We start from the raw sequence: 20,418 nt of genomic DNA on the forward strand, positions 1-20,418 counted from the left end.
TCGCTAAGCCTCTAGTAGCATCGGCGAAACGGTGGTCCAGAAGCCGACGGTTTTCCGCCTCCAGGTCTTATCGTCAGCGCAGAACGGATGGAAAGCTGGGGGAACACTTATTGATTTGCGATTCCTCCCTAGACAAGATTCCAGGCGCGTTCTCGTGCGCAATGGGTATGCTGAGCTAGTGAACATCCCATCCCCCTTCTTTGGCCCTAATGACAGAGAATAACCCCTCCCCCGATTACTCCCGTCCGCAGTTTCCCTCCCATAATGAGCCGCGAGTCTGGGTAATTACAGCGGGGGATTCACCCATTGGGATTTCGGTTACTCGTCGCATCCTTGCGCATGGAGACTATGCCCTCGTTGGTCTGGCATATTCGAGCCTCGACCGAGATGAGTGCCGCCGCGATGGGTTTGAAGCCTTTATGGCTGAAATCGAAAGCCATCGTGATGATGGATGGGTAGAGCGATTTAAAGCCGTTCCGTTCGATATAAGGTGTGCAAAGGCTCTAGGATAGATGGGAAGGATAGTATGGGCTTATTCCTTACTATACAGGCTGATTGGTGAATGTCAAGCAGTAGTTGCTGAAGCAGTTGCGACATTTGGGAGGATGGATATCCTGTTCTGCTGTACCAGTCAAGGTCGGAAACCCATTCAATAACCCTAGTTTACTACATATCCAGTTCCCTGATTAGATCTCCAGCTCTTGTTGGCACAGTGGAGGAACTCGCAGCATCCCAGCAAACCTTGAACCTCGTCCGGGATCAGTTTGAGATGAATTATTTCGGCCCTCTCAACATCGTTAAGGCATCATTACCTCACATGAGAGGACAGAAGTCGGGGCATATCATGATTCTCTCCGGAATTAGTAAGGCATTTCTGGTCTTCAGTGTCGTGATTGATGTTTCATTCTAACCACTCGCAGCCGCTCATATCGGCACACCAGGGCTCGGGATGTATTGTGCTGCCGGTTGGGCTCTTGAGGGCTTTTGCGATGTAAGCGATATCGAAGCGCATCCTCTTTCTCTTGCTAATGACGACTTTATTCAGAGTCTCGCTTACGAAATTGCCCCATTCAACGTCAAACTCACCATCTTTCAATGCAGCATTGAAATTCCCATCCTCACCAACCTAGTCACAAGTGTACCTCCGATAGTTCCTACATACTCAGCGGGAAGAAACCCAGCACCGCTTTTTCGCGGAATCCTCAATCGACTCGTGCCTCAGTTACCAAATACACCAGATGCCAACTGGACAAATGGTCCCCAGAATCCGAGCCCACCCAGTTCTGTGGAAGAAGGGCCGTTTTCGGTTCCGGATGTCGTTTCAACCTACCCTCCACTCAGTTCGGCACACATGGAAGTCTTGGTCTCAGAGACCGTCTACGCCATTACTGCAATCGGCGGACACGAAAATCCCCCATCTCGCCATATTGTAGGGCAGGAGGGTGTCGCAAGCGTAAAAGAAAAGCTAAAAACTGTGAGTGAGGAATTGGAAGATTTCATTCAATCGAGTTTTGCGGTCGACTATGCCGCTGATGCAGACCCCAACCGAGCATCACGAGATGAAAATGCGATGGCTGGGTCAAACAATGACGGACTCTAATATGTACAATGTAATAATGTAATGAATTAGTTTTCGGATGATGGAAAGGGACAGAACGAAATAAATCCTGCCCAAGACTCGTTTATGGGCCTACCTAGACCCTACCATAGTAACGACACAGCTGTGGATGAAGTAATTAATCTGACACCTCTAGCTGTGCATAGAAAAAGAATCGAAAGATGGAGAATAGAAATGTGCTCATACGAAACCACCCGGAAGACTGCAGGATTATTTGTTTTTGACATACCAAGCCTGTCTGATCTCCCAAAGGGTCCCCATGTCCTGATTATCTCTGTAAGAGCGGATCTCTTTCCAAGCATTACCATTGGGGGGATTTTTGACACGTCCATCAACCTCCAATATCTTCGCGGAAAGAGCGGTAGGCCCTTGAACGTTTGAGATAATTACCTCTTCGGTTTCTGTATCATCCTTTACCGTCAACAGAGATTGTGAAGGCCCGTTTTGACTCAGTTCGGAGGCACCTGGAGACTTGTTGTCAAAGCCTGTGTCACTATCCTCCAGTTTCATAAGGGATTCCCCATCATTTATGGGACCCAACAGTGTTGATTTATTTTCAATAACAACGCTGCACACTGTCTTCCCGTTCTGAGCCGGCTGGACCTTGCGTGGGCGACCACGCCGTCTTTTGATGGGTGGAACTTCGATTTCAACATCAGCGTCTCGTTTGTTAGAGGATCCAGCCTCTGTAAAACATTCTGCATCTAAGGTGGGACCTAAATCAGTCTCGGGTGGATCTTTAGGCGAGAAAGATGGGGATGGTGTTGAATCAATAGCTAAATCCCCGGTTGTCGCTGGAATTTGAGTGTCGCTTTTCGGCTTTGTTGCAAGAAATACACGTTGCCCAGGAGGGACAGCGAACGTCAAGCGGAAATCGTTGATATCCACGATCTAGAAGAATTGTTAGACACAGGCGCGATAGCACGAGACCGAGGCGATTACACGTACCCTGGCTTCTTTCTCAACCAAAATACTTTTACAGCCCTTATTAGTGAAGCCTTTGGAATATTTCCAGACATCGCCTTTTCGAATAACTTCATGTTCAATGAGTTTGCTCAGCTTCACCCGAGAACTTTGCCCTGCAGCTAGGCTTCTATCCATCTTCTGTTTTTGACCCCAAAACTCTTCGAATTCGCGATCTTTGAAGTTATCGAATTGGCCCTCAGCCCTTTGTTGTATAGCTTCTTCAGCTTCGCGAAGCCACCCCGGATCGTAGCGCCCATTCTGGAGGTCTAATTGGAAATTACGGATACCATCGCGCCAATGATTCGAATAACGTAAGAAGGATTCTGGCAACGGTGGAATCTTCGCATTTGGGCCATCTGAAGGAAGATGGGGATTTGGATGCACATCGCTAGGGAGCAGGTTCAAGATTTCCTTTTTCTCATCTTCTTCGAGGCAGCCCCAAGCTTCAGGTAGCGCAAGTAGTCTCTATACCTCCCGATACCAGGCATTATTAGTATTTGACTGGGCTCTCTTAACCAGCAGCAAAGATCCATTCGCATAACTGACCACTATATCCAAATCTATAAGCTGTGAAGTATCGCTACTCATCAGCTTTTGTTCCTCCCATCGATCCTTGACTGTCCTCCTCGGGTTTCTCTTTGGCTTGGATTCGGTAGATGCCATTGCAACGCGCGGTCTTCCCACGTCGCTCGGGTCGGCTGCATCAGCGGAAGAGGACATGCGACAACTCCTGATACATGGTTGTCAATAAACCAGTAATAATTCGCAGCTAATAGGCCTTCATATGACCCCTTGTAACAAATCTGAACAGCGTATGCTTACCTCGGAGGCTGCTTCCTCGTACTGCCAGCATCGACCGCCTTGCGCTTGCGGGCCATTGTTCTGCAACGTCAACGGGAGCTTAAGATAGATGAGGACAACAAATCGAATGCAGCCGATAACAATCCACCGCCTAAGTAGCAGCAGGCTGTTGTCTTTATACGAAATATCGCCGATAGGATAGAGGTGAAGCAGCACGATGGTCAAATCAACCCAGATTGCCAGGCTCGACGGTAAGATACAAAGCAACGGATGGAGATGGAGGATGGGTGTAGCTGCTAACGTTCCAAAAAGGCCTGATGCTCGCAGCATCGGTAGACGATGACCAGGTGAGTTCTTAACTGGTCATTGGTATCTTTGTGTTTAATGAGCGCAATTCACTTAACGCCCACTAGGCTGAAAACGAGCTCTCTGAAATCAAATCCCAAGCTAAGATGATATTCCGTCGATTGAGCCGCAACTCAGCACCCCAAGCCAGCATTGAATCTGGGCAGTATAATCTACAGTATGTTCTTCGTGTGTGTGTTTTGTTCATGGACAGATTGTGAACAAAGAAAAACTAACTCATTTCTGAACATAGCTATCTAATCCAAGATGATGTTTGCTTCCTCTGCATATGCGATCATTCATATCCCCGCAAGCTTGCCTTTACATATCTCGCCGATCTTGCAGCTGAATTCACCACTACCTACTCTCCTGCTCAATACCAGTCTCCCAATCTGCGACCATATGCCTTCGTAGAATTCGATACTTTCATCCAGCGCACCAAGAAACTATACCAGGACAGTCGAGCTTCGCAGAATCTTGACCGGTTAAATGACGAGCTTCGAGATGTGACCAAGGTGATGACAAAGAATATTGAGGATCTGCTCTACCGTGGAGATAGCTTGGAGCGGATGGGCGAACTTTCTGGCCGCCTACGAGAAGACAGCAAGAAATACAGGAAGGCTGCAGTGCGCATCAATTGGGAGTTGTTGCTAAAACAGGTGAGTCTCTCGCGTGTAAGTCAGTAGCGGCGATCTAACTTTTCGCAGTACGGGCCGTTTGCAGGGGTCGGGTTCATATTCATCTTCCTTCTCTGGTGGCGCTTCTTCTAATTCCTCCGTGGAGCAGCCATATCACATAAATATTCGCTTGTATGACTGTATGCATAGATAATAATATCTTTGGTGGTTGCAGGACACCATCCTTATCCTCAACAACTTAGCCAATCCCAAGCAAATACACGATCCAGTGTTTTGATCCCAGGGTTGCCGGCTCCGCCCCGCAAATAAATAATGCCCTAGCCAATCTCATTCGTGGTCGCCATGCAAGACATGCACGGATTACGGCTAACTGGAATGACCTCAGCTATCAGGGTCGAATAACAGAAGCTTGCTTGCCTACCTGCATCACATTCAAATCTCGTCCTCTTCCTCGTCAAAGTCATCTTCCTCTCCCATATCATAAAGAATACGACCCCCTTCTCCAGGGCCATCACCATGCTGCGCATCAAAGTACGGCAGCACCACGCCCTCTCTTTCTCTTCTTTGTCTCTCAGTGAGGCGTAATTCAAAAGTAGACTCAGGCTCCTCGTCCCCGGCCCCGGCATCGGATTCCTCTGCCGGGCGATAAAGCGGATGATCATCCAGCAAGGTCACGATTTCTTTGACCTGCGTAGATGGATACCTGGAGGCCGGGGGCAAGATGTACCATTCCAACACGCCACGTCCACTCTTGCGACGATGCTCCATTTCCAGAACGACGCCCTCCCCGGACTCTTTGCCAGCTGGTTTGTCTAGCCTCCCAAGCAGGATTCCATCTTGCTCTTCTTCGAGACCAAAGACAGGCGCAACTAAGCTGCGGTCTCTCGCGGCTTTCTGGGCGAGAATGTGAGAGAAGGAATGCAGCCTTATAACGGTGGTGGCGAGATAGCTCAGTAACGTGAGAGGGGAGGGAGAATAAGGCGACTGAGCAGGGCGACCGGGGACATCTTGATGGAATGTGACGACGAGCGAAGTTTCACCTTTGGAGGCCGAGGCTATGGAGGGGGCAGCGGGTAGTATAAATGAGCTTAGGAAGGTAGATAGGTGGAAGTTCTTGTCGGCTCTTGTGGAATGTAGTAGTAGTGGGTTGATTGAGTCAATCAAAACAAGCCTCCCTTTTAACGATAGTCAGTCTAAGAAACATCTTTTCTTTTCAAAACTTCCAAGGAAAAGCCAAGCGAAGAAAGAGGGGGAGGGAGGACCTTACTTACTGCGTGCAGAGGTACCGGTGGACGACTCCCTTTGATAAACGGCCGCAACCTCTCTGACAACCTCAACCGGAGTCTTCCTGCGGGCTGAGACAAACGCATCCACGCCATCTAGGGGCTTCAGAGTTTCAAAAGCAATAAGGGTAACATGAACTTTGGAAAGCTTGTACAGGAGATGAATGATAATATTAGCCCAATACGTTTTTTTTCTACATGGAGCCTATGATGCAGCCTAGCTTACCCGTGCACGCCTAATGTATTCCTTAATCAGCGGTGTAGCCGGTTGCTCCAAGCTATCCAAGAGTAACGTCAGCGGCGACGCGGTGTCTCTCAGACTGAGGAGCTTCGAGATCAGGAGTAAATTATGGGTTTGTCGATGCGACAAATTCGAGGGAGCCATAGTGAGGACCGGGAAAAAAAGTCCCCCCCCCCCCTTTTCAAAACAAACCAAGTAGTAGAAGAAGAAGAAGAAGAAAAGGTACTCTCACGTCGTGCAAAATATTGCGGGGTTCCTAAATTTGTCTGATGAGGGGTTCATTTTTTTTTTTTTTTTAAGTGCGAAGATTTTCCCCGACCGCAATTTCCCGCTTGCGATTTGGGCTGAGGCTCGGCGGGACGGCCCGTCATGTCCTTCATCTTTGCGTCTAGGGCTAGGCTGCCTAAGGCTATCTATCTATTCCTGTTTGCAATGTAGGTATGGACAACTAATCAGTTTCATATGGGCTAAATGGGAGAGATCCTATCCCGGATTATTTCTAGTTAGGTACTGATGAAGCAGAATATATAATACTAATAACCAAAGTGAATTAATGCCTTTTAGACTATAAGCTATTGGTTGCAAGATAATTAACCAGTCAATAAGAACTGAGATAAACCACAATAATTTGATGTATGTGAACATTATGAGTGTCTAAAGACTCCACTCGCTGGAAACCCAATACCTGATCCGGTAATTCATCATCAACCCTGGCCAAGGGAAAGAGAAAGAAGAATGCATTATTGCAGTGTCTATATACTAACGTGATATCGAACAGTGGAGGAAAGAAAGATAACATAAAACAAACAATACAAAGTGTAAGACGAAAAGAAAAAAAAAAAAAAAAGATCAATTACCCGCGGACTTTCCGATAACTAGGAGGACTCCAGGATTGCTTGATCAGTTTCCCAGCCCATACGGGAATAATGGCAACAGCAGAGACAGCGATTACGCGCCAAACCCAGTCCACTGTGATCACATATTTGAGGTCAAAGTAGCTACCCAGGAATGGAACGCTCGCGGCATAGAACAAGGTCGTGCCTAGCAGACAAAAGATCATCACAGGGTGCCACGTAGTGACGGCAATGGCCACCATCAGCAGCTCGTTGATCACAAGGGCCGTAAACGATACGCTGATAAGTTGGGGTCCCGTGATAGTATCTAATAGAATTTGCGACACGCCCTGGATTACAGCCCCCTGGTAGACAGAGACAAGCACCCAGGTGAAGAAGGAGCGATAACTGAGACTGCGACCAGTCTTCAGTTCCTTGTAGAGCTCCGGGTAGAGATTAGCCAGCTGCTCGTCCACATCTCGATCAAGAACAAGCGAGAAGACAGGGGCGTTGGTGTAGACAGTGGCATAGCCGACCATAAGCCAATTGATGAACAAACCCTTGGGGTCAAAGTGGCTGGCAATACTGTACATGGTCTGGCAGGCACTGATAATAAGACCACGGTGCATGATAAATTGGGCCAGTTTCGCTGAGCGCTTGTAGGAGTTGCGTCCGTGCCAGACCAGCAGTTTGGTGATATGATGAAATTGAGTGATACTAAAATCGGCGGCGAGAGAAGCCTGTCGACCTTCCTTTCCGACGATACCAATGCCTACATCGGCTGCTTGGATCATGGAGACGTCGTTACCACCGTCTCCAATACAGCAGACGCGTTTCTTTGTATGATGACGGATCAAATCAGCGACCTCGGCCTTTTGAGTAGGAGAACACCGGCAGGCAATAACAGCAGGGAGTAAAACTGCCACAGAGATAAACGCGGTTTTAAATTGACTGAGCATGAGAGCCAAAGATTCACCGTCAATCAGCAGACAACAGTCAGTCTTGTTTCGGAGGAAATCCAACGTTTCCTGTGCAGCTGGCTTGTCCTTGAGCTTGGCGACAGTGTGAATATACTGGCCGCGAGCAACTAGTTTCGCGGAAATCGCAACACACCGTGCAGTCTCGACCTTGTCTCCAGTCAACATCCAGATCTTCACCCCCGCGTTGCGAAGAAGTTCAAGCGACGGTTTGACATCCCTCTGGAGGCGATCTTCAACACCAGTCACTCCGAGAAGTTCCAAATCGTGTTCCAAAAACTCGCTGATAACCTTGGCCATTCCAATATCTCGCCCTTGGAGGGAAAGAGAGGCATGCTTATATTTGCTAGCAAACTCCTGGTATTGCAGCGAGGAAAGCCGTTTTCGTGCAACAACCAACGTTCGCAGGCCTTCACGGGCCATATTGGCGGTTTCCTCATCAAGCCAGTCATTGGCAGCAACGATCGATGTCATAACAGTATCAGCGCCCTTTTGATAAAACCAAATTTCACAATCATCTTTAGGAGAATCCAGAATGTCGCCGCCGGCTTCAAATTGCACAATGATACCCATGCGCTTGCTATCCGATGTAAAAGGGAAGATCTCGAGGATACGCACACGCACAACAACATGACCGGTATGCGTAGACTCGAGGACTATCGTTTGACGGTCACGATATGAGAGCTTCAGGCCAACCTCTTCTGTATACTGGACAATCGCAATCTCGTCTGGCGATGAAGCTTGGTAGGTTGTGACTTTCACTCCATCTTCTTCGTCTGTCGTCGGAGTAACGTTGTGACATAAGGCAAGCGCCATAACGATGTCGCGAACCCGTGAGCCAATCTCTCTCCTTGTCCGTGGAGCTGTTCCAGTGCCTGCCTGGGTTCCAAATGCAGCAGAAGGTGTAGTCAACGTGTTCCCTGCAAAGCTTTGCCGGACATATGATGCCACTTCCTCCATAGCATCATTTGCATAAGAAACAGTACCAACGTGGATCTTTTTTAGTTCCATTTCTACTCCAGTCAGTTGATCAAATCATGCTCAAGAACGCGTCTATAAACTCACCATTTTGGGTTAGAGTTCCCGTCTTATCGGAGAGTAGATACTCAATTCTCCCCAGATCTTCAGGAATCGTACTGGTTCTCACAACCGTGTCAGGAATATCCTTGTCCCTTTCAATGAAACGTCCGTAGACAGATTTCGCCATGTCCAAATTGACTCGCAGACTCATAGGGATAATTGTGGAGAAGAGAATCAGATAAATCATGATCGCAATATACCACTGCTTGTCATTCGTTGGTTGGAATCTCTCCAATGCAACCAAAATGATTGAGAGGGTTAAGGTCAGAATACACAAGATCTTCGTGAGGTTATTGATCTCATATTCAAGCAACCCGACTTTTGATCGAGAAGGGGACGTAGAAAGTGCAGCTCGCGTCTGTGATCCAGTGTAGATGATAACGGCGTACGTGATGGTGTTCGATGCCAGAACAGTGTTGGCCCAGGCAGTGTTGTCGATAGTAAGTGGTGCCGAGTTATTTTGCTCAACTTCGTTGTCGTATTCTCCTTCATTGTCCGACTTGTCAACATGGGGGTCATAAAATCCTGATGGAGGCAAGACTTCAATATTCCCGACAAACTCATTAACTCGTTTATCGGGCGCACTTGCAGTGATCTTCAGTCTTGCAAAGTCAGCAAGTGAGATCGTCTGGGACAACACAGAGGGCAGACGTAGTTTCCAGTCCGTTTCGCCGTCCAGCTGGTCGGTTCGAATGAAGGTATCACTGCCGGAAGAGGCGTTTGCTTGCTCAGTCCCATGGCTTGAGCTGGGATCTGCTTCTGCCGATGAGGATTCCGCCTCTATACTTTCACGAATGGCACCAGAATCGTTTGATATACTCTTCAGAATAACAACATCGGCGGGGAGACGCTGGCTTTTGCGGACCTTCAAAACATCGCCGACTTTCAGGTCTTTAGACTTTTTGGTAATCACGGGGATATTTCCTCCTTGTGCGCCGTTATCCTCCGACAAAGGCCTGCGTCCCACCAGCTTGTCCAGCGCCAAGACAGAGAACTCCTCGGCATTAGCCTCTGCATCCCGCCTTCTCCTCCTAATATCGTCCAGAGCCTCCTTTCCCAAAGATATAGATACGACAAAGGCCAGAGGTGCAATGTATGAGGACATATAACCTATCCGAAGCACAGGAATAATCTGCGAAAGAGCAACAAGAAGAAAGTATATGTTAAAGAAGAAGGAGAATTCGTTATAGAGCGTGCGAGGAAGGAAGCTCCAGGGGGTGTATTTGGCGTTCGAGACGACGTTGGGGGGGTATTTCGTTCCCTGCGCCTGTCCAACGAGAACATCACGCGGGGGCTTCACCACAGCCTCATTATTCCCGCCTTTGGCTCTAGAGCCAAACCGGATAATTGCAGATTTCAACCATCCTAGCCAAGATCCTCTTTGTAGCATTCGTTCGGCGTCGGCAAAGGAGCGGGCAGAGCTTCTTCTTCCTTCTCGAAGCAAAGGTGCATTATCGTCGGTATAGTTGGTAGAGCTTGCATGGGACCGTCGAAGGCCATCCTCGTCCTGGTCTTCCAGTAACCCATCCATATCCTCCGCATGGGCTCCCGACATACTTCGTTTCCACATCCGCTTGCCAGCTCCCACGCGTAGGCTCCTCAAAGCTATACCGGGCCCATGGTGTCGTTGCGGGGCCGGCTCATCTCTCGACATTCGGGACCCGTGAAATGCGCTCGATGGATCGAGTTCCTCCAAGTCTAGGTCATCGTCGGAGCCGGAGTCGTCGGGAATGCTCGCATGCTCGTGAGGGGGGAGGTAATCTGATGATGAAGGCATGGTTATTTCTTGACGGTAAAGAAAGGGTCCTAAAATTGCTTTTTTAATGTCCACGGAGCTATCCGAGGGCTCCAGCGCCAACAAAAAAAAAGGGTCATATCCCGCCCTGTCCCTTCACACTGTGCTGCATCCAGGGTGTCCCGCCGGGACCATTGTTATTCTCGTAGGTACTAGTGGCAAGGACGTCGACGGAGCTGGAGGATACGTGCACGGCAGAAATCTATTCGGGTGCCACGATAGGGACAGTATCAATGTATCCCCTAGGACTGTTGTTCGAAGCGTAGAAAATAACTGTCTTGAATAATAAATGATGGGGGCCTATTCAATTGTCACCATTGGCAGGCTGCGATGGGCCATAGCGGAGACAGCGCGGATCACATGACGGGATTATGTATGAAACCGCGTAACAGGATAAATGTGCCCCTTTGGTGTTTCAAAGCGCTGGAGACGCTTGTTCCTGAATGATATCAGGAAATATTGGTGGAATTATTGCCTTGAATCGGTTGCCCTTTTCACCAGAAATCCAAGCAAAGTGATCGACGTCATATGAGAGGATTAAGGTAGACCCGGCGCAAATATATGTCTCCGCGTTACTATAACATTAATTAAGGAGTGTTTACTTATTGCCTTGACGATAAAGGAGTCGCGTTCTACGGGAGAGGCCTAGTAGCTAATATCGAAAGATTATATGCATGAATTAAACTCCATCGCAGGGGATACTTGGATGTTTACTTCGAAGCCTATGCACATGAAGCCGTGGTAATCGATTCCCAACCTCGGGTAGTTAACTATGGACTAGCACTACCTGCATAGGTACGGAGTAGTTAGAAAGGCAAAGGAAAGCATAACAGTTAAATGTAATCAATAATGGAAGAAAATAAGAAACAGTTTTCTACATTAGCTGAGCACGAGTATTCCCAACTGTTGCTCCAAACGAAGGCTAGACAAAAAAAAAAAAAAAAGTTGAATACAATTTCTATGGGAGTAGCGGAAAACCTGGGTCATCATATCATCGTGTCGTATTATTCTATTATCTTGTAGTAGTGGTCGCAGTAATTGCCGCAGCGAACAGACAGACAAAAAAAAAAAAAAATAAAAAATAAAAAAAAAGTAGACAGAAGCCGTCCGTTTATCGAATTCGGCCCGGCCCTGGATTCATCCCGACTGGCTTCCGAGCACTAGGATCGGAGGCACCAGGGTATTGGTTTGGACTAGGGGACCGGCCCCCATGAAGCCTCGCACGTAGCCGTTCCTGAGCAGACGTCGCCCGTTCCAGCGGTGGTGCGGGGGTTAACGGCCCCGGGGCTGTCTGATAAGATGCAGCCCGCTGACTAGGCAGTGGTCGTGATCCAGTAGGGTGTAGTGATGTCGAGGCTGAGTGTGAAGAGGGTGTTTGGGTGGGAAGTGAGTGGCTTGACCCGACAGCGCCTCGTCCTCGTCGCAAACTGGCTGTCTGGGAGGGAGGTGCAGCGCCACCTGAATCTCCCCACAGATCCGCCAGCCCACCGCCTCGACCGGAAGACATGCTCGAATTTGGGTTAACATTGGAGGTTGCAATAGTCCGTGAGGGAGCTTGGGAGCGTTCTTTCGGGTCCGGTGGGAGCCATGACGGATAAGGGCGGCCTTTTTCAGTGTAGTACGCGCGGAGAACGTTGGAGATGTGCGAGCAATCTTCGTTATCGGGGTCGTCTGCCTCGTCACCTGAAGTGATCGCGCGGCGCAGGGAGGTGAGGCGTGTTCCTAGGTTGGAAATGGCAGAGGAAGAGGTAATGGAAGAAAAATAGGAAGACATTGTGTTCAGGGTTTGGATTGTAGAGGGAAGTCAGGAAGAAGGAGGGGAAATAGGGGAGAAATGAGTGAAAGAGATGGTGGCTTTTCTTCAATCGTACAATTCTACCGTTTCAGTTTCTGCACGTGATCTGGAGGGTCATTTATGAGGCTTTGTCGCAGATTAGATGTACCAAGTGGTCCTATAACCGTTAATCGGACTAATCAAAATTACGCACCAGCTGCGAGACGAGAAAAGAGCGTGGAGCCGTAACCTAGGTATGTATATGTATATGCAATCGCTGGGTATGAGACGCCCAATGGCGGCGGCAGCAGACCAACACGACAGAAACCAAAATAACGCCAAACAAAGTAAATAGAGTTGACAAAAAGACCATGATATTGATGCCTTGCTTTTCTGTTTCCGTAACCCAACCTGGGAGATAATGGCTGTTTCCTCTATGCGAAGAGGCTATCCTTAGCGGCGCCCTCAGTTTCATACTCGATCTCAATTCGACCACCCTTCTTCCTGGGCTTCGGCGGCGGTGCAGAGAACTTTCGCTTAGACCCAGGCTTGGCCTTCTTCTGCTCTTCCTCATTGTCCTCGGAGTCGCTTGCCTCATCGCTGTCCTCCTCGTCCTCCTCGTCACTGTAATCATCACTCGAGTCGCCCGACTCGCCACCAAGCCAGTCCTCAATATCTTCCAAGTCTTCATCCTCATCAAGATCACTAACATACTCAACCTCACCAACACCTTCTTCCTCCTCATCCTCGATTTCCTCACCATCATCCAGGTCCTCATCCCGCTCACCCTCTCCAGAACGCTCTAAACCCCTCAACACCTTCTTCCAAATACCCTCCTCCACATTAAGCGGCCGATCACCATAGGCTCCACTGCGCAACCGCTCAATCAACTCCCTCTCAATTGCTCTCTCCACCTTAGCCGCAGACTCGGCCTTGCGCTCGCGCGTCTCCTCCCGACGTCGGATCTTCGGCGCCAACTTCGGCACAATCTTCTCACCCAGGCGCTCTTCCTCCTTTGCGAGTTTCTTCATGCGAATCGCTACCTGTGTCAGCCGCGTAAGACGCTGCTTGCACTTGTGTATCAGGAATTTCGGCCAGTAGATAAGCCGGTCGTCCAATTGCCCTAAGGCCTTGGCGTAGTTTGAGGACAGCCGGATCCGCTCCCACAGTTTGCTGGGCATGTGTGCTCGTTCCACAGTCTTCATGTATAGATACATCACGCCAGTCTCTGGGTCTGATCGGACCGTAGCGTAGCGAGAGTTTGCCAGCGGACAGGACTGGCGGTTGCACAGACCGCTGACGTTGTATTCATTGCGACAGAAGTTTTGGCCCTTAGTAGTCCTGTAAGAAAAAAAAAAAAAAAGGGCATTGTTAGCCGGCAAACCCTTGAATGAAGTTTCCATGGTGGAAGATCGAATTGGGGGCTGGGGGAGAAAAAAAAAAAAAAAGGCTTGAGTGGTGTTCTATTGACTTACTTGAGCTTGTAGGAACAAAATTGCTGGTTAATAACCTGCCAGACAATTTCATCGGAAGACATCTTGTCAAAAATTCAGCCACGCCGGCTTTGGCGCAAAGAATTTGGTCCGCTTGGGTTTGGGGGATAAATGTTCTCTTGGGGAAGATGAGATGGTGCAAGACCTGGCTTTGAGTTTGGTTGTAGAAGGAGAAAAAAAAAAAAAAAGGTTTCGCGGATTGTCACGTGAGAACATCGTTTCTTATCGATAAGAAGTGCCAGGAACAAAAATAAAATAAATAAAATAAAATAAAATAAGAAAAATATTCCAGCAACTCCAAATCTCGAAGTTGGTTGGTAAATACTAGTCAACCAAGTATAAGTAGTAAGGGTTGAAAATTTTGTCGAAGTTACGGAATTCATGATTCTCATTCACTATGGTGGCTCGTGTCTATATACAAGGAAGAGGGCCTGCGGATACAGACCTAGTATTTTGCGTGTTTAACATCCTTCCATTTGCAATGGTGCTCCGTCCCATTCTGTTCCGTTCGCCAGTGGGCCGCCTGCAGCCAGCTCGGCCTCATCAGTGATTCCATTTAGTAGCTCTTCTCCGGCGAACCCCCATCCCATTGCTTCAAGCTCACGTACGAAAAAGTCCCGCTCTTCATCCATGAGCGATGGCCCCTCTTCGCCACCCATTACGTCCTTGTATCGTCGTAAATGCCACCAGTGTGTTAGCCCACGAAGGGCTTGTTCAAGGGGCAAGGCCTCCTCGACTTCCGCATCGATATCAGATCCAGCTAGCCAGTCATCCCGTAGTTCGGGGCGGCAGTAAAGGTAGATTGCAGTAATCACCCGCATATTGCTTTGGCGCCATTTGCGACCACAGTAAGGGACTTGCGACTTGAAGAGCTTGAGGGTGTAGAAGCGCAGATGAGGGTCTGGAATCTTTAGTCCTTTACGGAGTATCGTGCTTGACTTATACTGGACAAGCAGGAGACATCGGTGAGCCTTGTCCCGGGTAATTTTCTGCATAATGTGAAGAAAGTTGATAGCCGAGAAGAAGTTGCGAAAGGAGAATGTTGTAATAGGCTCCTTGGGTGGCGGTGCTGTTGGATACCCCAATTCGTCGACTTCGGGACGATGGGGACCTTCTATAAATTCCTGGTTGGTCTCATCCAGGGGTTCCCCTCCAGGATTATGGTTGTGGAAGACTGTGTCCTGCCTATGTCTAGCAATAGGAGGCGGAACAGCCTCATCGTCGCTGTCCTGGTCTAAATCACTGTCGTCAGGAGGCTGTTCGGAGTGCAAGTGACAGAAATGGAAGAATCTAGAGGTTGTTAGTGTACTAAGACGACATATGAAGCAAACTGGCACATACCCCAATTCATCCCGGTCTGTTCGCTGCGCGACCGCTTGATCAACGTCTTGGTGAGCAAACATTTTTAGAATTAGAGGTAAATAATTCGAATCCAGTAGGAGCTGTGTCATGTATTCGAATTTCAATATATCTGGGTTGATTAGTATCTGGATGGTAGAAATAGAGTATAGAATGCAACTTACGAGATCTCTTGAACCACTTGATTAAGAGCAGGAGAGACCCGGAGATGGCTTTCCCGGTGATCTCACGTAGCCGAATATTGTCAAGTTCGTCAATAGCAGGATCACAGTTGAGATCCTCAGGATGATTGTTATAATTTGCTGCAGCCCCATTGACTGCGTTGTAGTTGTCACTATTGTTGAAGGTTAGGATTCTGGTTCACCCCAAAGGTATTATATGATACCCACATACCTCATGCCGTTTTGACCATTTCCCTGATTGACCATTGCACTCACATTTGTTAATACAATCTTTAGGAAAACTATGGTAATTGATTGTAAGTGCACTAGTGCTTGCGTCTATTGAAGATCGTGAGTAGACAGTTTCGATCGGGGAGAGACCATTCATTTTTACTCACATAAAAGGACTCAACCGCATCTAGGCGCCGTTGAATATCCTCATTATCGGTTTCCTTTTCGTAGGGCCTATCAACCATATGTTCTTTCTTCTCCTGTAAAGTGAGATTTTGTATGTTTTCTGCTACTTCCTCCCCAGTGTCTTCGTCAGGCGAAGAGTTGTTGTCATCTGGATGCCAGCCGCGATCGTACTTCATGAAGCGCTCACGTTCTTCCCAAAGTTGGCTCATCGCTCTGGTCATTTTCACATGGGTTGAGAAAAGCTTCCCAGCCTCAATGATAGAAGCTGGAACATCGCTGCCTTCCCATCTCTTCCCAACCAACACATCTTGAAGTTCCGTGGTGCCTTTCCCTCCAAGATCGTTGCTTGAATCATCGAGCGGGGGGTACATGAACGGGAAGTTTTGATTTGTTTGGTAGTTTTGTTTCTTCCCTGCCTTTCCACCGGGGCCAATCGGAGATGGCGGGGGGGATGGAGCTGGCGTTGCGATGTGAACGGACTGGTGCAAAATCGAGCCATTGGCACCCGCTATGGACGGACCAACCCCAGAAAATAGACCGTTTGAAGAGTATGCTCTGCTGGGATGCTGGGGTAGAGGAGGAAGGATCGAGTTGTTTTCTAATTCTAGAGGCACCAAGGGTGGAGGCGGATTGTATGAAGGATACTTAGATGTAATCTCTTGTCGAAAGACGTGGTAATCCAGTGGGGATGCAGTAAGAAAAGGCGTCCTTCGCATTGGATCATTTTTCCCATCGTCAACGGATGGTTCCAATTCCTCTTTGGCTTGTTTTAGACTATCACTACCTCCAAAAAAGAGAATGATACACTTCCAAAACAAGAGAATAATTCTCGTAAGAGGAACATTGGTAGAGTCATCCCAGCGCAGCCGTGCGATAATCTCAACTAGGAAAACCATCAAGTCCGGCTTTAGCCCCATAATTCCATGCTTTATCGGGGTGTGCTTCGGGTCCTGTACCTCCTGTCTTCGCCCGACCTCTACAAGCATGTAGAAAGCTGTTAGCACTAAGTTTGCTTCTTGCTCAGCGGCAGCCAGAGACGCGGCGTTTGTGTTTTCTGGTGCCGTCCCGTTGGGTTCCAATGGGGCGGAGACACGGGACTTCTCAAACGCCCGAAACAGGCAGTTGAACAACGGTTGTAGACCTGAGCATTCAAGGACCAAGTTTGCGTTGTTCTCTATCCACCGGATTTGTAAAGACTTTGACTGGGGTGTTTCTGCAGCGGTGAAAGCGGAGGGATTCTCGGGATAATCTGGGACACATTTCCCAGCAGTCGATCCCCAAACTCCAGTCACAGCATAGCAGATAGACTCTAAAGCTTCAATACGGGGCACGATCTCGTTGTCTTGCAAAATTTCAAGCACTTCGCTCATGAACAGCTTCTGTAAATCATGAGGGGCTTCAATCCAAGAAGTATGGGGGGAAAGCGCGGGCTGGTTATCGCAGAACAAGTCCCACCTACGCTCGAAGGACGATTTCATGCTGGTGAGCATGTCCCTATCAAACTCGGTGTACTGAAACCATTCTTCGATCTCCTCGGGAAACGGTTGAGAGTCCGCATATTCGAATGCATACGCGGGCTGTTCAGCCTTTGGCATCTCCTGGACCAACTGTCTTAACTGGGCAAGGCTCAACGAATCAGTTGACATTTCCAGATTCTCCTGAACCGGTGCCGGTGGTGGAGGTTGAAGAGGCGGCGGAGGAGCAGCAGCATCCCGCCGCAATTCTGGGCGCCTGGGAGACATTAATGTAAGCACTGGTGGTTCACTTCTAAGGCCAGGAATAGTTTGTGCAGCTTGCTCCTGTCGTAGTTCTTCCGCGACCTCTTCCATCAGCTGATCATCCGAGACGGGGCTAATATCTGTTCCAGTCTGGTCCACTTCATCCGCCTTTACGATGTGCTGTTCCTGCACACCGATATCGTCGGAAGCTGATGGGTCATCCATGATGAAGCTATGCGGAATCTGGAAGCTCTAAATCTGCAGATAAACTCCAACGTGGCGCTGAATGGCTGGCTAAACAATAAACAAGGGTATATGGCGGAATAGGAATCAGGAGAGAAAGAAAAATAAACCGGTGAAGAGAAACCTTTAAAAGGTTCGGAGTAAAAGATATTAAAGAGAGAGTGCCAAGTATAACATGTCAGCCAGTCAAGCACAGGGTATACATGTTGTGTTGCGTAGAGACTTGGACAAGAAACCTTCCCCGGCTTTGACGAATCTCCGATGTGGGCGAAAGTTGTGGATCGGCGGCGATAGTGGTCACGTGCAAGGAACCGCGGTGGAGGCTAGATCTAAGATCCATTAATCGAATTAATCGAGGTCGAACAGGGAAAGCCAAAGTATCTTAAAAATATTTTGAGCTGTTATGAGGGACAGTGTGTTGGAAGGGCTGCGCATCGATGCAAGCATTATGATTCGGACAAACTAATAAAGTACCTATAACTATACGGAGTAAAAGACTACAAACCCAAAGACAGGCAGCACACGCACTCTGGAAACACCATCGCCAAGGCTAAGGGCCTGTTCCTCAGGATTTCCTATATTCGTGGTATATCACAAGGATTCCGTGTAGACATGCAGATAATCGGATCTAATGGCCTTTTAAAGAATCAAAGTTTCTACCAGTTTCCCATGGGTTGGTGACGTTAGTCTACCTTCGCGGACGAGTGGTTATCCTTCTCTTTCCGCTTCAACTTCCTCTTCGATTCCCATCGCTGCCAGCCAGCTTCAATAAGATCTTCACTTACCACCAAGTCCCGGAATCTCAGCAACTTCGCTAACGAGAGGTCCAACGCCCAGTCAATCCATCCCGTGCTTCGCAGGAGCCCAGTGAAGTAGAACCAAGCGAAAGCAAACATGATCCCAACACTAAATCCAGCCAAAACCTGTCGGGGGGTATGATACGTCAAGTAAATACGACTGCCAGCCACGGCGATGGCACCGAGACCTAATCCAAGGGTAGGGAGGATGCGGCCGATGAAAAGAGAGATTAGCCCTGGGTTTGCGGGGTTTGGGGAATGTCGCAAAAGCAAAAAGAGGCCAAGATAAACTGCGAAAAAAGCCATGAATTGGGCATGCGATGACGGCATCCCATAGCCTTTCCCGAACATTTCTAACTCGACACATCTAGTGTTAGCTTTGGGGGTACCTCCAAGGCGGGGAGGCTCTCGCTCTTTTTGGTCCACATACGCTTTGGTCGTTCCTCTTTGATGATCCGCTTAAGAACGAAGTTCACAGCTTCACAACCCATCTGGCCGGCGAACATCAAGGCGACTTCCGCCTCCCTCGAAGCCCAGATGAGAGTAACATATATCACACATAGTGCTTGGGGAACGAGGGCGAGCCACGCTGACAGAAAAGACAGCGGATCATCGGGGTTCTATCACAAGAGTGAATTCTAGGTTAGCCTCTCTCCTAACTTTCTCTTGTCCAAGAACAACTTACATAGTGAACGTGGGTCAGAGACAAAGACGCTAGCGGTGTTTCCTTCATGATTGATATATTTATATTTATTGTATATCCAGATAGAGAGAGATACAGATAAGGAAAGACATATATCAAGAGAAGGAGGTGACAGCCATGTCGGACTCAACCGTACTCTCAGCAGTTTACTCAACCTCAGTTGTCGGGTGGACTGGGACTGGGACGATAAAGCCTCGTGTCGATATTCGATAACAAATCACAGCAGGTCTAAAAAGGCAAAGGATTTCGGAAAGAGGTTACTCCGGATCCGGTTTCCCCATATGGATAGTATTCAATGCTGCTATTAGCCACCCAAAAAGATCCCGCCCTGTCAATTAAAAGCAGCGATGGAAATGAGGGGGAGGGGAAATCAATGCCGGGCTGGCCTGAGGCCCACACCACGGATAACCGTTGATTGGAAACACTTCAGCAGCCAAAAAAACTAAGAGAAGAAGAAGAGGAAAAAAAGAAAAAAAAAAAAAACACAGAGAAGGGGATTATTACAAGAAGAAACTATCATCCAGGTATAAGTATGAATTGGTCTATTTGAGCTGAACCTGAATAATGAAGAATCATCCTTGATTCTGTTGGCACTGGGCACCAAATACTGCCTGACGCCGATTCTTTTCCCCCACAGTCCTCTTTTCTATCTCGAGTCTCTCTCTCTCTCTCTCTTCCTTCTCTTTCCTTTCCTTTCCCTCTTATTCTCGTCTTGTACCTCTTTTCCCCCTACATCGACAGCGGAAATCTCTTTAGTCTTGCATCTACTTGAACTCTCTCTTCTTATCTCGGGACAAACAATGACGCACTTTCTCTCCCCACGTCCGTACTCGACTTTCTCATTCTGCTTCAATTCATCGTTCTCCGCCACCGCTCAACGAGCCGTCTCTCGCTGCCACTCAGTTATTCTGTCTCGTCGTCTCCCACACGCTCATCCTATATCGTCGCTACCTCCAGGCCGCTTACTGCCTTGATCCTCAATTTCTCCCGATTACTGTCCCTTCCCGGCTGCTTTGACCCACCGATAATATAAAAATATTTTATACCCTGTCCCCTGGGCCCTTTTATCCGACGTTCTCGTCTTTAGTTCTCTCCGCTTTCCGCCACCACAGGGCTCGGTGCTTCTAGAAGTATATAAATTCTGGAGACTTTCTTTTTCTTCTTTTAGCCCATGGT

At 48.4% G+C, this 20,418-nt stretch overlaps 9 protein-coding genes across 9 annotated transcripts; 2 read left to right on the forward strand and 7 right to left on the reverse strand.

The window, feature by feature from the left end:
* The first annotated feature begins 44 nt into the window (after positions 1-44).
* P175DRAFT_0484313 (short chain dehydrogenase/reductase family protein) lies at positions 45-1,683 on the forward strand. Its single transcript, XM_040895564.1, has 5 exons — positions 45-490; positions 551-636; positions 699-863; positions 921-991; positions 1,046-1,683. The coding sequence occupies exons 1-5, from the start codon at positions 210-212 to the stop codon at positions 1,598-1,600; spliced, it is 1,158 nt and encodes a 385-aa protein (XP_040750178.1). The 5' UTR covers positions 45-209; the 3' UTR covers positions 1,601-1,683.
* Positions 1,484-3,374, reverse strand: P175DRAFT_0484317 (uncharacterized protein). Its single transcript, XM_040895565.1, has 3 exons — positions 3,131-3,374; positions 2,567-3,049; positions 1,484-2,509 (listed from the first exon to the last, which is right to left on the reverse strand). Exons 1-3 carry the CDS (start codon positions 3,302-3,304, stop codon positions 1,829-1,831), a joined length of 1,338 nt encoding a protein of 445 aa, XP_040750179.1. The 5' UTR covers positions 3,305-3,374; the 3' UTR covers positions 1,484-1,828.
* Positions 3,375-3,503: 129 nt separating this feature from the next.
* Positions 3,504-4,909, forward strand: P175DRAFT_0503594 (SNAP receptor SEC22). Its single transcript, XM_040897662.1, has 5 exons — positions 3,504-3,636; positions 3,698-3,732; positions 3,799-3,908; positions 3,984-4,389; positions 4,438-4,909. The coding sequence occupies exons 1-5, from the start codon at positions 3,603-3,605 to the stop codon at positions 4,498-4,500; spliced, it is 648 nt and encodes a 215-aa protein (XP_040750180.1). The 5' UTR covers positions 3,504-3,602; the 3' UTR covers positions 4,501-4,909.
* Positions 4,801-6,036, reverse strand: P175DRAFT_0534562 (Elongator subunit IKI1; the record flags this gene model as incomplete). Its single annotated transcript, XM_040900146.1, has 3 exons — positions 4,801-5,543; positions 5,640-5,799; positions 5,878-6,036. 3 exons carry the CDS (start codon positions 6,034-6,036, stop codon positions 4,801-4,803), a joined length of 1,062 nt encoding a protein of 353 aa, XP_040750181.1.
* A 401-nt stretch (positions 6,037-6,437) lies between these two features.
* Positions 6,438-10,756, reverse strand: P175DRAFT_0463806 (aminophospholipid-translocating P4-type ATPase NEO1). Its single transcript, XM_040894827.1, has 2 exons — positions 8,768-10,756; positions 6,438-8,715 (listed from the first exon to the last, which is right to left on the reverse strand). The coding sequence occupies exons 1-2, from the start codon at positions 10,557-10,559 to the stop codon at positions 6,746-6,748; spliced, it is 3,762 nt and encodes a 1,253-aa protein (XP_040750182.1). The 5' UTR covers positions 10,560-10,756; the 3' UTR covers positions 6,438-6,745.
* Positions 10,757-11,559: 803 nt separating this feature from the next.
* On the reverse strand, positions 11,560-12,400 carry P175DRAFT_0503596 (uncharacterized protein). Its single transcript, XM_040897663.1, has one exon. It carries the CDS (start codon positions 12,349-12,351, stop codon positions 11,689-11,691), a length of 663 nt encoding a protein of 220 aa, XP_040750183.1. The 5' UTR covers positions 12,352-12,400; the 3' UTR covers positions 11,560-11,688.
* Positions 12,401-12,504: 104 nt separating this feature from the next.
* P175DRAFT_0559618 (ribosome biosynthesis protein MAK16) lies at positions 12,505-13,990 on the reverse strand. The gene is made up of 2 exons (XM_040900933.1): positions 13,827-13,990; positions 12,505-13,692 (listed from the first exon to the last, which is right to left on the reverse strand). Exons 1-2 carry the CDS (start codon positions 13,886-13,888, stop codon positions 12,786-12,788), a joined length of 969 nt encoding a protein of 322 aa, XP_040750184.1. The 5' UTR covers positions 13,889-13,990; the 3' UTR covers positions 12,505-12,785.
* Positions 13,991-14,207: 217 nt separating this feature from the next.
* On the reverse strand, positions 14,208-17,978 carry P175DRAFT_0484336 (FAR11/STRIP family protein). The gene is made up of 5 exons (XM_040895566.1): positions 15,763-17,978; positions 15,597-15,703; positions 15,368-15,537; positions 15,186-15,315; positions 14,208-15,134 (listed from the first exon to the last, which is right to left on the reverse strand). The coding sequence occupies exons 1-5, from the start codon at positions 17,722-17,724 to the stop codon at positions 14,306-14,308; spliced, it is 3,198 nt and encodes a 1,065-aa protein (XP_040750185.1). The 5' UTR covers positions 17,725-17,978; the 3' UTR covers positions 14,208-14,305.
* A 357-nt stretch (positions 17,979-18,335) lies between these two features.
* P175DRAFT_0559620 (phosphatase PAP2 family protein) lies at positions 18,336-19,654 on the reverse strand. The gene is made up of 3 exons (XM_040900934.1): positions 19,225-19,654; positions 18,970-19,159; positions 18,336-18,892 (listed from the first exon to the last, which is right to left on the reverse strand). The coding sequence occupies exons 1-3, from the start codon at positions 19,270-19,272 to the stop codon at positions 18,426-18,428; spliced, it is 705 nt and encodes a 234-aa protein (XP_040750186.1). The 5' UTR covers positions 19,273-19,654; the 3' UTR covers positions 18,336-18,425.
* Between the last annotated feature and the right edge of the window lie 764 nt (positions 19,655-20,418).

Source organism: Aspergillus ochraceoroseus, assembly GCF_002846915.1.
Source record: "Aspergillus ochraceoroseus IBT 24754 chromosome Unknown P175scaffold_7, whole genome shotgun sequence".
Taxonomy (NCBI): Eukaryota; Fungi; Ascomycota; class Eurotiomycetes; order Eurotiales; family Aspergillaceae; genus Aspergillus; species Aspergillus ochraceoroseus.

Bases quoted from the DNA above. Each gene is read 5' to 3' on its own strand.
- P175DRAFT_0559618 (XM_040900933.1), bottom strand. From the start codon at position 13,888: ATGTCTTCCGATGAAATTGTCTGGCAGGTTATTAACCAGCAATTTTGT. The intron at 13,693-13,826 runs GTAAGTCAATAG...TTTTTCTTACAG, and splicing joins TTTTGTTCCTACAAGCTCAA to GACTACTAAGGGCCAAAACT.
- P175DRAFT_0484313 (XM_040895564.1), top strand. From the start codon at position 210: ATGACAGAGAATAACCCCTCCCCCGATTACTCCCGTCCGCAGTTTCCC. The intron at 491-550 runs GTGTGCAAAGGC...CTTACTATACAG, and splicing joins GCCGTTCCGTTCGATATAAG to GCTGATTGGTGAATGTCAAG. The intron at 992-1,045 runs GTAAGCGATATC...GACTTTATTCAG, and splicing joins CTCTTGAGGGCTTTTGCGAT to AGTCTCGCTTACGAAATTGC.
- P175DRAFT_0463806 (XM_040894827.1), bottom strand. From the start codon at position 10,559: ATGCCTTCATCATCAGATTACCTCCCCCCTCACGAGCATGCGAGCATT. The intron at 8,716-8,767 runs GTGAGTTTATAG...TGACTGGAGTAG, and splicing joins GGGAACTCTAACCCAAAATG to AAATGGAACTAAAAAAGATC.
- P175DRAFT_0503596 (XM_040897663.1), bottom strand. From the start codon at position 12,351: ATGTCTTCCTATTTTTCTTCCATTACCTCTTCCTCTGCCATTTCCAAC.
- P175DRAFT_0484336 (XM_040895566.1), bottom strand. From the start codon at position 17,724: ATGGATGACCCATCAGCTTCCGACGATATCGGTGTGCAGGAACAGCAC. The intron at 15,704-15,762 runs GTGAGTAAAAAT...GATCTTCAATAG, and splicing joins ATGCGGTTGAGTCCTTTTAT to ACGCAAGCACTAGTGCACTT. The intron at 15,316-15,367 runs GTAAGTTGCATT...TAATCAACCCAG, and splicing joins CAAGTGGTTCAAGAGATCTC to ATATATTGAAATTCGAATAC.
- P175DRAFT_0559620 (XM_040900934.1), bottom strand. From the start codon at position 19,272: ATGAAGGAAACACCGCTAGCGTCTTTGTCTCTGACCCACGTTCACTAT. The intron at 19,160-19,224 runs GTAAGTTGTTCT...CTCTTGTGATAG, and splicing joins CTCTGACCCACGTTCACTAT to AACCCCGATGATCCGCTGTC. The intron at 18,893-18,969 runs GTATGTGGACCA...GTGTCGAGTTAG, and splicing joins CAAAGAGGAACGACCAAAGC to AAATGTTCGGGAAAGGCTAT.
- P175DRAFT_0484317 (XM_040895565.1), bottom strand. From the start codon at position 3,304: ATGTCCTCTTCCGCTGATGCAGCCGACCCGAGCGACGTGGGAAGACCG. The intron at 3,050-3,130 runs GTCAGTTATGCG...CGGGAGGTATAG, and splicing joins TTATAGATTTGGATATAGTG to AGACTACTTGCGCTACCTGA. The intron at 2,510-2,566 runs GTACGTGTAATC...CAATTCTTCTAG, and splicing joins TGGTTGAGAAAGAAGCCAGG to ATCGTGGATATCAACGATTT.
- P175DRAFT_0503594 (XM_040897662.1), top strand. From the start codon at position 3,603: ATGGTCAAATCAACCCAGATTGCCAGGCTCGACG. The intron at 3,733-3,798 runs GTGAGTTCTTAA...AACGCCCACTAG, and splicing joins CATCGGTAGACGATGACCAG to GCTGAAAACGAGCTCTCTGA. The intron at 4,390-4,437 runs GTGAGTCTCTCG...AACTTTTCGCAG, and splicing joins GGGAGTTGTTGCTAAAACAG to TACGGGCCGTTTGCAGGGGT.